This window comes from Archocentrus centrarchus, chromosome 1 (genome assembly GCF_007364275.1).
Source record: "Archocentrus centrarchus isolate MPI-CPG fArcCen1 chromosome 1, fArcCen1, whole genome shotgun sequence".
NCBI lineage: Eukaryota > Metazoa > Chordata > Actinopteri > Cichliformes > Cichlidae > Archocentrus > Archocentrus centrarchus.
Window position 1 is genome coordinate 31,390,770 of NC_044346.1, and position 15,464 is coordinate 31,406,233.

General features: G+C 37.5%; 1 protein-coding gene across 1 annotated transcript in view; it reads right to left on the reverse strand.

The window, feature by feature from the left end:
- gnav1 (guanine nucleotide binding protein (G protein) alpha v1) overlaps positions 1 to 15,464 on the reverse strand; it is a 41,359-nt gene that overhangs the window by 4,462 nt on the left and 21,433 nt on the right. Inside the window, exons 6-7 of the mRNA XM_030732577.1 lie at positions 3,987 to 4,116; positions 3,737 to 3,808 (exon numbers count right to left, since the gene is read on the reverse strand). Of these exons, the coding sequence (XP_030588437.1) occupies positions 3,737 to 3,808; positions 3,987 to 4,116 (202 nt within the window). The remainder of the gene's footprint in view (positions 1 to 3,736; positions 3,809 to 3,986; positions 4,117 to 15,464) is intronic.

Consider the following 15,464-nt stretch of genomic DNA (forward strand, 5'->3'; position numbering starts at 1 on the left):
ATGAGCTGAGAGAAGTTTGGAACAATCGAAAGGCTTCCTCTCCAGTGCAAAAGGAAAATCAGTGTGAAAGATCATGTGAAAAAGGCAGCGTTTCCATCTAAACCTCAGCAATAACTACAAAAACCAATAAATCTGCAAAAATTAATATCTTTGTTGAAGCAAACATCAGGTGCTGTTGGTGGATCAATGGCTTTGTTCCATACATCAGTGTTCAATCAATCTGTCACACAGTCTCCTGTGGACGAGTTCAACAACCTCAGCAACTCCTTTCTTAAATCTCTCTGTTTACTTCGTCAACCAGACTGCTGCCAAACTGCACGGCTACTTTTGGCTTTGTAGTGTACCAATTAAAACTCAGACCAAGTTCTCTGTTTCTGGACTGTCTGATCACAACCCCCCAACCCCCGATAATAACAGGGGAGGGAAAAGGTTGTGCGCATTTTCAATGAACAGGAAACAGAGCAACACCTAGGTGTGCAATTATCACTGACCAGCCACAGTGAAGAGTTAATTGAGGTGGAGGTTATAAATTTCCCTCCCACATAAAAAAAAGATATCATTAAACACTTTTGTTTAATGAGCCTGTTGGCCACGTTAACTTGCAGGCCCACACGCAACCCTTCACATAAACACGTCACACAAAGACATTTAATTGCCTGTTTGGCTCTAATGAAACCTTAAAAATGAAAAACTTATTACTAAAAGAGAGGATTTGGGGCAATAAAGAAACTTTCACATGAAGAGATTACCTACAAACACACACACACACACACCTCCAAACTAAGTTAATAAACCTAAAAAAAAAAAAAAGTGCCTCTGTTTGCTCAGAGATCGGCATTTTCTTTCCCCAAAGGTTAATCGAAAGCGCTTCCCAGGAAGAGCAGGAAACACTGCAGAGTTTGCAGCCTCGGCATCAGTGTGCAGCAACTTACATTTTAAGTGAGCCTGAAACACAAGTTAGGTGGAATAAATTAAACAAGTTCATTACACGGTTGTTTTACTGTGATTGTCCACCAGAAATGGGAATGGAAAAACAGCGAGCCAAAGATCATGCTAATTGCAACTCGCTGTTTAATTGCAAGTGACAGCGCGCTCAGAGACAAAAGGCCGAGACAGCGATCCATGTGTGGAAACAGCATTTATCAGACACATTAGTGTTATTCTCATCTCGTGGTGTCACAGAGAACAAATGGAGAGAGACAAAGAGATTTAGCTCATTTCTCCTCGATCCTTCTGTGAGCTCCGCCCACCTGAGCCGAGCCGTCAAACTGAACTGAGGTTCCCGCCTTTTCTGCCCGAGCCCTTTTTGTCTTTTGACTTTGTAAACAAAGACAAAGTCTCTTTCCTGTCTCATAGAAAGACAGATTTAAGATTTTCCTTTACCGTGCTTTATGCTGTAACCTTGTAAAATATAATAATGCGGTTTCCAACATAAGGCTCAGAGCAAAATGGTGTTACAGGGGGGTTAATAGGATAGAAAAGGAGTATATTACATTACATGCTCAAGGACATTTTGTTTGTATTTGTACTTATTTGTCAGGGACCTTGTACAAGAATATTAATCTCCCAAGAGAAGAGATGCACTGTACTAGATTTAGCTACTAGCTCATTTCCATCTGCAGTCCCTGGGCAGGTAAAACAACAATAAAATACACAGAATTAAAAAAAAAACAAAAAGATTTCCAGCCTAACAAACAGACGAGCTAACATATGTCAGATAAAATCACACCCATTCTAACACAAACCCAAGTCTCATTAAAAATCACACATATCCACAAGGCGTCAAATACATCAAATTAACAATTAATATGAATTCATCTTTAAGCAAAAAGAAACACTACAGCTATTAAAAGGTTCATGCTGACAGGTCTGATTTCTCACAGTTCATTTTTTTAGTACCATGTGAGACTGAAAATGTAAATTAGCTTTCAGATATTTGGGAACTTTATGCCATTCCTTCATGGCTTTAAGAGGAAAAAGCAGAGCTTCTTATACAAGCCTTACAAAAAATGTTTGGAAATCCCTTCTGTTGACATTTTGTTGTAAAGTGCATTGTTGGTTTTTATCAATATTCATTGTAAGACATGGAGATTTAAGCCAAGCAGAAACGTTTTCCGTAACATGAGTCAGCTTCCAAACAAACTGCTCAGCATCTCTCCAACGTGTGAAGATCACTGTTGACATTGACGGGAATGCTTTCCTGTCTCATATCACAATATCTATATTCATTCACCAGATTTTATTTATTAAGCTCCTTATTGTACTAAATTTAGATTCCGATTTTTTAGCACTTTACTTTTTTCTGTTTTCTATTCAATTGAACTCCTTTTGTGTATTTATACTTTTTATCTTGTGATATTATATTTATTTACATCGAGCCAAGTTGGGTTTTTTTGTTTTTTGTCTTTATTGGCTTAATGAACACAGTAATTTTCCAATTTTTGGGATAAATAAAGTATCTTATTTGGACAGGTCCTAACCCTGCCTGATAAAATGAGACCTAAAATTACTGGTATTTTTTGCTGTCTAATCTTTTTTTTATGCCACACTACCAGTGGTTAAACCTTGCCAACTTTACTGGTCCACAAACCTGGTCAGACTAAAATATCTCAGCAGTTACTGGTTATTGCTATTAAATTTTGCTGATGGATTTGAGTGAAATTTGCCAAAAACCTTTAATTAATTGGTGTAAAGATCAAAAACACTTTTCTTTATGGCCAACTAGCTGCAAACCCAATGACATCTGATCTGACATCTGATCAACTGTATTTTATGTTTACTCCTGATTAGCAAATCTTAGCATGAGTGAAACAAAGATGATAAACATTATACATGCTACACATTAATAAATTAGCACTGTCATTGTGTCACAGTCACACAGGAGTAATTTGCTAACTGACTGGCAGGCAGGTTTTTAGTTAATTTAAAAGGAAGATGACACAAGCCAGCATGATGCTGAACAGCGAGGAGCTCTTTTGTTGAACATGTGATTGACAGTGAATGACACTCATCTGAAATACTTCAGTTTTGGCGTGCAGGCCAAATGTTCCATCATGCATCCACCCACCTGTGGAGTTTACTGTGAAAAAGTATTTGCCCCCTTCCTGATTTCCTAGTTTTGTTTTTTTTTTATATTTGTCACACTTAAATGTTTCAGATTGTCAGACAGTTTTTTAATATTAGTCAAAGATAACCCGAGTAAATATAAAATGCAGTTTTTTAATTTTCACAGCACTCTATATCAGCCAATATTGGCCCCACTGACTGATCCTGCCACAGGTGCAGCAAAGATGCTGAAATATATTAAAAATAGTGAGATGAGGGGATTAAAATACTTTTAAAACTGGTCAGTTATTTTGAAGTTAATAAATAAATATCAGTTAAGCTGGTCTTTTAAACATTGGTACAGGCAATCACTGCATTGTTAGTTGCAAGGACACACAGCTTTGTGGTCATGAGCCAAAAAGCGCTTTCATTTATGCAGTTTCACAACATATTTCTGTTTTAAAAAAGGCAACAATAAAAATCCAGTATATGAATAAAAGATACTCGGTCATATCTCTTTCCTGTGATGGTGCTCTGCTGACTTTTATACTGTCAGTTATTGTCACTTGGCAAATGTTTTCACCAGAAGGAAGAACTCCAAGCCTTCAAGATGCTGCTAAACTCAAACTGTATTATTTCTCCTATCTTTCCTCCTGAGGTTAAAGATGTGAGAGAGGGATTCATTTCTCACCATGGATGTGCTGCGGAAGAAGATATTATTGCAGATGGAGGAGAAGAGCTTCATGCTCTCCTGAAGACGATTCTGCAGAGAGAAGACATTATAATCATCAAACAGCTGCACACACGTTGTCATTCTGAAACTCGGTCTTTGGGGGTAAAACATCTTCTGAGCAGTGAGAATAAAACAAAAATGGCCTCCAGTCTCTTTGATTGAACAGAACAAACATTTGTGAACGAATTCAATGTAGTGTATGTTATACCACAGAGGGGTCCTCCACCAGGGTCATGTCATATCCGCTGAGTGACACAACGAATAGAACCGCCCTGACATCCTCGAAACAGCCAATCCACTTCCTCCGCTCAGTTCTCTGGCCCCCGACGTCGTACATCCTACGCAGAGAAAAAGGAGAGAAGAAGACAGTTTAGACAGAAAACAAAAAACCTTTAAAAGAGCAAAAACAAAAACATCCACATTTATTTTCTATTCACAAATCCACTTGTTAAACATTAAAAGTCATAAAAATTCCTACTTTCATTTATTATCAAGTAATTACTTATTTAGTTTATCTGGCATTAATTGTTTGGCCACCTGGTGCTGAGCAATTTAATTGATTGATTGATTGATTTTTTTTTTAATCTAAGATGGACACTGCCACCTTCACATCATCTTGGGTAGTGAAGCCCCATCTTGAAGAATTTATTTATTTTTAATCATATATCATGAGCAAGGTGTGGATCTTACTGATGGACACTGCACAGTCATATGGGCCCAGGTGGCAGATATGTCAGGTATTTCAGACATCCTTCTCCTCCAAGGTGTTTCAGATTAGATGTATAATGTCTCCACCAGCTTCTGGGTCTATCTTTGGGTTTCGTCCCAGTTGAGTTTGCCCAGATCCTAACCAGGTCCCCAACCAACCACCTCAATAATCAAGTTTTTGAAACTACCGACTAGGGCTGCAACGATTAGTTGACACTGTCGACAATAATCGACAATAAAAATAGTTGATGACGAATTTAATTGTCGATAATGGTAATTTTTTATTACTGATGATTTTTTTTTTTTTTTTAACGGACTGAGAAGTCTTCCTGTCCATTTATCTCTGGCGAGCTTCACACATGCGCAATCTGATTGTTAAGTGATGACCTAGAATTCCAGTTCCTTGTCCAAACTGTCACGTGATTAATATGCCACAATGCTGTGTCTCTGGTTGTTTTAACCAGTCTGACTCGAAAAAAAAACACACTCAGCTGTCATTTTACCAATGAGAAAGAGAAGCGGAAATGGCTGCAGTTGATAAGGTATGTTACAATCATCTTTAATAGTGAACAGTCATTGGTTATGCCATTGCTGTTTATTTAGGATTATTCTGACCCGGAAATGACCGGATAGCATTCAGTGGCATGTTTAGTCATGGTGGCTTTTGTCGGTGAAACTGTGCCAACTTTGGTTTACAGGGAAGAAAAAGTACTTTTTTTTTTTTTTGTTATGGTTGGAAAAATGGACCGTTAAATTTATATCAGCAGCAAACCTGATTAAAATTTTTGATTGAAGTATCCATCTTCTGTGTCTTTACTACCATATTTTAAATAACCTTATGCTAAATGTAAAAGCTGATAGCTAAATAAGTGCCATTTCATAATTATGTCATTCATAATCCAATTAGTCAACTAATCGTTTCAATAGTCGACGAGTAATCGACTATCAAAATAGTCTTTAGTTGCAGCCCTTCTACCGACTGGGAGCATAAACTGCATTTACTGAAGTCATACAACAAGTGAGTGAGGTCCAACCAGGGAAGTAACCCCCTGCTGGCCATTAGAAAGAATGCAGGTTTAAGCGTTCAGTTTCACTTTTCAAAACCAGAAGCTATCCATCTTTTACATACAGTCTATGTGTGTATGGGATCAACACTGTTGAGGTTCATAAGTGCTAAAACAGTGAAACAGCTTATAAAACCAGAACAACAATCTCTAAGATACTAAAATCCTCTGCAAGCAGTCAGGTAAACTACTGGGTTGGCAGTTATTGCAGCATCCCTTTTGCACTACACATTTCATTCAGTGTCCATTCTGTGACAGCAAAGTCTTTAAGCAACCCTAAACTTAACTTTATGTTTTTGAGAAAAATAAAAAAGGAATTTAGGTGAGGTTTGGGGGTATTTAGAATATTCTTACTTAAACCTTGTGAGGTCTGACAGTATGCTAAAATATCTGCAGTGAAAATGTTCATTTGTTATGCTGATGAGGCTAACCAGACTGAAGAATTCCTAATATTACTGCAGAATAAACAGCAGACAGACAGAAAGATCGACAGCATTTGTTAAAAAAAAAAAAAAAGTGTTCTAAAATGTGAGAATGGAAGTTAAAGGCAAACTATACAAACTGCACATTTGTAGAGGAATGAACAAAGATCTACGATGCTATACTGGGCCCAGGTGCCTCTGATTCATTTTAATCCCTTGCATGTTATTTTACTAAAAGGATAGAAAGTGAGCAAATAGAAAGTCTGCTCATTTTTCATTTATATGCCATATGTTTGTGTATACAGGTAAGTGTAAAATATGGCATCTCATTGTGAACAACACATTCTTTATCAGGATTCAATTTCCAGCTGAAAAGTTTGTGCTGTCAGCGTGTTCATGACTTCCCATATGGATGGTAAAGCCTGCTGAAGTACCTCTCAATGGCAGATTGTATTGGTTTTAGATAAGGTCATATTTCTCAAAAATGCGATTTTCACTTACACACACACACACGAAGCTGCATGCCACACTTCTCTGCAGACCCCCCCCCCCCTTTCAGTTTTTGCAGAGACAATCACAACGTGGCGGCACAAAACGCGTAAAGGTCAATATTCTCCAGAAGGATGAGAGAGAGAAAAACACAACAGGAATAAGAGCAGAGGAACACAGAGAGTGTCACAGATCAGTTTGCCCCACTTCACCCATTTTTCAAAGCCAGATGTGTCATCTTCCACCTTCCTTTTGAGCATCTGTTGAGTTAGTAAAGCTCTTTATTAAGAGGGGAAATGAACATGTGGAAACACAGACACACAGGGGAAACAAACAGGAAAGACTGCAACATAAAGATGAGATTTATAGTGGAAATTTTCTGTGGAATTGATGCCAGACACAGGGGCTGTCAGTGAAGCTGAGGCTTCATTATACAAACCTACCTACTCATAAGCCATGTGCACAATGCCACCTGAATTACAAACTTGAGTAATAAGATGTGCTTTCTGCTTTGCCTTTGCGCACACAGAGTTTTACTGTTAGCTTACGTATTATATTAAGTTAGCACCCAGCGGCCTGCCTTCCAGCAGAGTGGTGTTTTGGGCTAATTACTATGTTAGAATGCTGATGGATTGCCAGTTAAACGTGCTAGTATGGTAATATTTGCTCATTAGTACTAAAATTAAAGTACAGCAGAGGCTGATAGTACTCATAATTCAGCAGGTACTTTTTTGTGAAAAAGTTTGTATAAAAAAAATTAAAAAGCCCAACCTAACCAAAACAAAACAGCTGAGATATCCTGAGTAAAATGTTCAGACTTCAATCTGCTTGAAATGCTCAGTGTTTTCTAGCCTGGGCTCTGTATGATGTCACGGACAGCATATATCCTTATTAAGGTCATTTCTGTCACACAGCTCTAGCAGTTAGCACACAAGACCCTCCCACCTGCTGTTCAAACCTTCTGTTTAGAAGGAACAGCCAGTCAGAAGAAAGTTGGCTTAAAAGGGGAGGAGCCAGAACTGTTTATTTCAGGCAGTAGATAAACTTGGACAGCTGCACCAAGGTGCTGTAAAAGATCAAGATTATTTTGAACTGTGAATCATGCAAAGCTACTCTAGTAGAGTCTGAGAATAAAAATATAAAACAGAATGAGCATATTATGTCTGCTGCAAGTTATGTATATCAACAGCCCCTTATCATTATCAGTCACTAAAGATTTCACAGGTACGAATTTAAAACTGAAATTTTTCACAGTCCCAGCATTAGGCACTAAGGCAGTCATGAAAATTATGTACTGATAAGTGATATTTTAAAATGAAATACACATATTGTGTGCTGTAAATAATTTTGTAACTGTTTTTGTAAGTTACAGACTCTCTCACCACCTCCACACACTTGTGGAGCACTATTATTAACTTTCTATAGATATACAGCACTTAACAAATTTATTAGACCAGCACCCAACATAAGGTTTATGCCACAGCTAACCTAAATGAACAATATTGGTAATTACCAAAAATATTTTTTATGTTTCTGTAATGGTTGATCCACCATTATGCACAAGCTCTTCAATCAAAAAATCTTTTAAATGAATTTAATGTTTTGCAAAAAAGCAGAAAAAAATAATAAAGCACATTATTAATTTTTTATTAATTTGCCAAATTACATTTACTTGCATTTCTGAACAGAACACTTTTAACAGTTTTTGTGGTTGAATGTTAAGCTTGATAAATTTCTGACTTCTCAGAAAAGTCCAGTGTGCCGGCTTAAATTCAGTTTGCTATTTGCATAATAAATAAATAATATCATTTTTTGTCTTAAACATGTTTTTGACAAATTTCTAAAATATTTGTTTTCTTGTTTTTAAGACAGGTGGTCTAATGAATTTCTTTAGCACTGTATAAAGACGAGCATTTATAGAGTAAGAGGCTAGTCACACTCTGGACAGGTCACCAGTTTATCACAGGGCTAACAGTCAACAGTTCACACTCACATTCACACCTACGGCCTATTTAGAATCATCAGTTAATCTAACATGCATGTCTGTGAACTGTAGGAGGAAGCCAGAGTACCTGGAGAGAACCCACACAGGCAGCAAGAGAACATGCAAACTCCACACAGAAAAGCCCCAGCTTGCTAGCAGGTTCGACCTCAAGACAGCGACAGGCTAACTTTGAGCAATTTTAAAATGAGCTACCATCTTCAGTGCCAGTGTTCCAGAAAAAGCTGGAGGGTGCAATCTGAGTTAAGGGGGACATGGGAAACATTCATCTATCAGCCACAACATTAAAACCAACTACTTAAGCAGCTCTGACCCATCAGAGTAGACACAAAAATGTGTCCTGTGGTGATAGAAGCCAGTACATTTTAATCCCACAGGGTGCATTGTTTGGCTGGGGGTGGCTGCTGCAATGGGAGCAATAGTGTTTAGTTGGATGGTGCATGTAAAATCAACATCCACATGAATGTCAGGAACCAATGCTTATTAGCAGAACATTGCATTGTAAAAAGATGATCAATGTTATTCACTTCACTCATTATTTTTTAATGTTGCAGCTCATCAATGTCTACGGCAGCAGGTTATTCATCAGCAGGACATTTTAATTGGATGGAAAGCTCTTTGTGCAGCTGTATTGTGTTGGTAATATTCTCAAAATGAAAAGTGATGAAACTTCCTGCACAGTGCAGAGAAATCCAAATGCTGACTTTGCCTGTATAAAGAAACATTACTTTCTGTGCAATATCTCAGTTTACATCATCCTTCCCTCCTCTCACCCCTCCCACTCCCACTGCTTCTGCCCCTTGATGTTCACCCTCATCTGCAGTGTTGTAATTGTAATTACCAGAGCAGTTGATGTTAATGATCCAGGAAAAGACTCAGAACCGTATTACACTGAGAGGTCAAGGTTCAAACAGGACCTCTGTATGCTAACTAGACTGTGTCTATGCATAAAATTGTGAGACTGTACACGCACACACTTACTGATGAATATTTGTCATTTTCTGCACTGTTAAGTGTCTGAATACGGACCTCAAGAGATGTGCAGAGTTGTTAGTTTATTATATTTTTGATGTATGTAGTACAGAGCTGCATTCATTCCCACCTACTGTTTTACTTGTGATGTGTTGCTTGTGCTTCTGCGCTTCTGCATACCGATCATTGTAACGAGTTACTGTTACCTTCCTATGAGCCTGAAACAGTCTGCCCATTCACCTTTGACCTTCAGCATCAACAAAGTATTTTGTCCAAGAGAAATGTCACTCACTGGATGGTTGAATAGTCTCTGTAAACCCTAGAGATGATTGTGTGGGAAAATCCCAGTAGATCAGCAGCTTCTGAAATAGGCAGACCAGCTTGTCTGGCACCAGCACACAGTCACTAAAATCACCTTTCTTCCACTTTCTGATGCTCAGTTTGAACTTCAGCAGGTCGTCTTGACCATCCTTCATGTCTAAATGCACTAAGTTGCATTTGTCAATTTGCACACAAATAGAAATGAAAAAAAAAAGTTTTTAGTAGTTTATTTGATTAACTATTCTGTTTTTTATACTCACATAAGCCAGTTGCTGCTTGGCTCCACACACATATGAAAGCTGTCTCGATCCACTCATTTGCCACTGGCAAACTATTCTTTTAAATTACTTGTTTTGAACCAAAGGTTCACACCTGCAACATTTTAACTTAAATTCAAGCCCTTAATGTCTCTGTTATCTCCTGTTACATATTTAACTAATTAAAAAAATAACTGTGATAACTTACTAAGAGCTAAGTGGCTTTTTCAGAAATTAAGACAATCAAATGTGATTTGGAACAACATGGTCTACTACAGTTGTGGGAAGTGTGGGCGGAGGCAGGCAGAATAAACTCAAGATTTTCACCATGCCATTACTGTGTGTGAGATCAGTAAATGTTATTATTTAAGTTATTAAATAATGAACATTTGGTCACATTCATTATTCGCAGCGTCTATAATATAGAAAATCCTTTTTTTGGCATGCGACAAAAACTGCTGAGGCCGTTGTGTTGTTAACCCTGTAAGAAATCACACTATTTTTACTTGATAATACTTTTATGGTTGATTTGATTTTTCAAAGTTAAATGGGTTGACTATATTTATAGGTCCACATATATTTTAAAAGCAACACAATTTTTAAAATTTTGGTGTTTGTATGCCACAACAACAGATGTGAATGTTAACAATCTAGGTGCAATTGAAACATTACTTGTCCTGAGGAAGTAAAATGCAGCTCCATCAGGCTGAGATAACTTGACTGACTCATTGTGGGCCATTCCACGACTTCACCTTCTTGCTTTATAAACTCCAGAATGTATCCATCTGCTTCTGTCTGCTGTCACATAATCAATAAATCAGTGAGTCAGTGCCAATGAGAGCTTCCAAAATGTTTTACAGATGCTCCTGATTATGAGCAGTCATTCTGCTTTAGACTGCTCAAAAAAAGAAAAGAAAAAGAAAATGCTGTTCCAGTACAAATGTTACTGGTCTAGTTCAGGGGTCATCAAACTTTACTACCCAAAGACCCATTTTAAGCAAATCTATGTGGAGCTGCAAAACATATTTGAGCTTCTAAGTGCCTCCCTATTTATGGTATTCATTGTATGTTTGCTGTTATAAAATAATTTCTTGACTTCAGGATGATAAAACATGTCTTATCCTGACACAGCCTATTGGATGTATACATTAGCCTGTCAACATTACAAATGGGTAAAAAAAAAAAGTTTTCAATTTGCTTTTGCTTAAAATCTAGCAGTGGATTTCACACACACTGGTCAGCCAATAGTGTTGAAAATGAAAGCCCACAAACTTTCCCATGAACAGTTAAATTCTGTTTTCCTCCAAGCCTTTTTCTTTTTTTCTTTCCAACCCACACGATCGATAAAGATGAGCCATTTGTGTGTGTACATCCAAAGCATGAGGTTCAGGAAAAGAGGATCATTTTTAATGTTCACCTAGGTTTTTTTTGAACCACTAAAGATGGTCAAAAAAGCTACTTGCAGCTCCAAAGTCAAAAGTTAGAGACTGCTAATCTAGTTTAATCTTTTTATTTTCGAGGCTGATGCACATTGTTCCAGACACTCTTTTCTTTATGGTACACTTGGATAACGACATGCCCACCTTCCAGATAATGTTCTTTACTTGGTTGGATGTTGTGATTGGCTTTTTCTTTATAATAAAAACAATTCAACACTTAGAATACTTGGAATCAATTTCAAAACGTTCCCCTGCTTAACAGATGAATAAATAACAAAGGAATAGCCTCAGAAATACAAAGATACATATTAAAGGAATGTAATTCCTAAATCCTTCCTCCAAGCTGGATGTAAATACCACCCAAATAAAGCTAAGAGTCTGCACTTTAGCTCATATTACTCATATAACTTCTAAATGTTATTGTAAACTTTAAAAAATCTGTATTTTTAAACTTCGATTTATCTGTTGATTTAGTACCTTACAGGACACATCCTGCAACTGCACTAAATGATTCAGAATAAAGACATACAGTCCTAATAGCACTTATAGTAAGACCTAAAGCAGTTCTTAAATAATAGAAGTAGGAGTGCAGGGCGCAGATGTGTGCACAGATGAGAAACCTTAAGTATGAACCAACAAGTGAGACAATCACTGAACTGAGGGAGACAGTTTCACATTGTGTTAGCGCCGAGTGCAGCCTGAATAGCAACAGAATGACACGAAGCCAGGCTGCAAAACTCCCACCGTAATAACTCTGCAGTCTCTTCTGCTTTATAAAACCTCAGCAGAATGAAATCCAAAATCTTTGCTCAATAGTACGTTAAAAAAAAAAAAACTGCACACTTTCTATGTCTGAAAGGAAAAACTCACCCCTTCTGACACAAACCATCTACTTCTCCAAATCCCTTTAATATCCATTTTATTGCCGAGTTTGAAATAATTACATTAACTTATGCTAAGCTCCTCACCAGCCCTCTGGGTTTAATCTTTTCAAGTCATAGAAGGAAATCAACACATGCAGACACACACACACACACACACACATTGATGGTGCAGCGTGTCAATTAACTAAAGCCAATTATTTATCTTCTCAAGAATTCAAATTAGAAAGAGGCTGTGTGAGAGGCCGGGCTCCGTCCTGCAGCACCACCTGAGACTCCGCTCCCTCGGCTCAGATCTGACACCATCACTTGGTGGTGACGTCAACTTCTCAATGTTTCACCGGCAAAAAAAAACAAAAAAACAAGACAGATTAAAAAAAACAGCAAGTGAGCAAATGAATGACGCAATTAATGAGACTGCAAGGAAAAAGTCTTATTTATCGGCACAGGACAAAAGATTTGCTCACGATCAAAGGATATCGATGCTGTGAAAACGCTTCCTGAAGTAAAAAAAAAACACTTTTGTCAAATTGAGTCAAACGTGTCATGTCTGTGGCATCCAGAGACACACTAGAAGCATTTAAATGTCACACCAATATGCTAAATGGCAGCCATGCGCTGACAAACTGATTGTCTCTACAAAGTTTATATGCTAAACAGAGATCGTATGAAATGCTGAGGTAATGTGTTTTATTATTATAATTCCATATGATGTGTAACGTCAAGCTGGGACGAAGGACAGGTTGATATTGTGGTGGGAAAAGGGAGGAGGGGCGCTCCTTAGGTGGATATTACTGACAAAGAGGAACAAAATAATCTGATTTTCTTGAATATGCTGACAGACACACACAAAGAAAAATGTGAGCCGTGTTGCCATAAAAACCACACCGGTAAATGGAAGCGTAAACCCAACAATTAAATTTTATGGTCTGTAGAGGCCAGTTCCTAAAGTTCAATAAGAACTTAGTGCTCTAGAGTAAATCATTTCATCTGAATTCTGCCCTTTTTTCATCAAGTTACAATTACGTTTCAAGCCATGCTGACGTAACATCCATTTACCGTTCATTTGCTGGTTTGGGATTTACATGATTTTAGTTACACAAGCGCTACAGTTCAATATACAGACTGAAATATCACATGTGACATACGCAGAATCATGTTGCATATTACCCATCTGCAGTCGAATGCCATTTAATTTAATACAAATATTCAAGGACTTTAGATTTTTGTGGTGAAGTTAAAATAGCATCTGTTAGACATTTCAGGAAAAACACCTTTATGTCACCAAAGATGCAATGAACCTCCTCTTGTTGTTGGCTTTTGGAGCATTTTTTATGCAGTTATCTGATAAATATTATGGATTGCTGTGCAGTTAACTGTATTTACGCATCACTGAAAAAGTCTGTGCTCAGGTTTTTTCAGTGAGTTATTTATATGTTAGCACAAAGTAGCAGGTATCTGTGCCCGTGTTATGATCTATACAGTTCACATATGCACTTTGCTGACTAAAGTTGGGATTATACTCGTTCAGACAACTGCAAAGACCACAGATGGATAGCTGTTAATTCTGCTTGAAGTCAGCCTAAAGGACACACGCGTTGGTGAATTGTAATATTCTGTCTCAGCGGATGAGCCTGTTTACAGTTTGATGATAAAATTGACATCACCTGGACCTAAGTGGATCCTAGCAGACTTGTGAAAATGTGACCTTTAGCACCTGTTGAGCTTACTCTAGGCCTTCCTTCCACCCTCCTGACTAAAAATTGTATAGAAAAAACTAAATGGTGAAAGCCAAAAGGCTAAGGCTGAGGCTTCAAATACACTGTCCACAGTCCAGCGGGTGACATCAAGGCAGCTAGAGCCATCTTTTATATACAGAGCCTAAATTTACACCCTCAGATAGTTCTTATGTATCCAATTTTCCCACTTCCATTTCTGCTTGTTCTTTATTTTGCAACATTTTCTTTCATTTTTCTGCACCTTTGAACTGCTTTTAATTCCAACTAGAAAATTCTTCCAAATGTACGTCATATTTGCATTATCATCCATCGCTGAATAACATCTGATCCGCTCCAAATCCACCCCCACACAGAGCTGTAAAGTGTGTGCATGTTTATATATATATATATATATATATATAAATAAATTTTTTGATGTCCTTAAAAAACAAAACAATAAGAAGTTGAACATTTCACTTTAACAGCAGGAAATGAAAACTGTCAAAAAGATCAACACAACTGTTAGGCTCACAGCAAATTCTCTGCTTTATTATGTTCTCTGCTGAGAAACATAATAACATGCTTTTTTTTTAAATTATTTTATTGCATATTTCATTCTACCTTACATAACTTGTCTCACTCCCAAACCTACAGCAGTTTAAACACAGTTTACTGATTTAGGTGTTTAGACTTCAATTCAACTGACATATTTTTCCAGTAAAGCACTTAAAGTGACACTTCAGCTCAATCACTTACAGTTCAACTCACATTTTAACTCAATCTTAAACTCCTTGCAGCACTTCTGATGAAAAATAAAGTACTTGCTGCTTTGACTTTAACTGAAACCTAAACTTCTTCCAAAACTTCCATTTAAACTGAAGTAGTTGTGCTTAGTCTGCTACTTGAATGAGGCTTTCAGCACTTTGCTGCTGAAACTCTGCATGCAAGTCATTTTGGATACTTAAAATACCTAAATACAAGTACATTTACTCAAGAAAGCTTTCGTCTGTTTTTTGGTTTTTGGTAATATGTCATTGTTACAACCCATACGGCTGCAACATAAAGCAGAGACGAACGCCAGTGTTTTTAGAAATGCGAGTTTTCTTTTAAATGTCTTAATCTAAGCTAAAAACAACAGCTGGGAGCGTGCAACAAGGATTAGCAAGGAAGTGGCGTCCCTCAGGCATGCCTTTAGCCACACCTTGTCAGGTGTAAATAATTAGGAATTAAGGCCAGGAAACACCTGGAGACAATCCCTACTGCTTGGACAGTAGGGATTGCTGAGGGGTGTCCTCCAGGAGAACAGCCACAAACTGAAAGGATTATTTAAACACAATTACTATGAAAAAATAGTAATAGTATCAAAGTACCAGCCAACCACAAGTGATCGGTTGTCACACAAGTGGTCCAAAT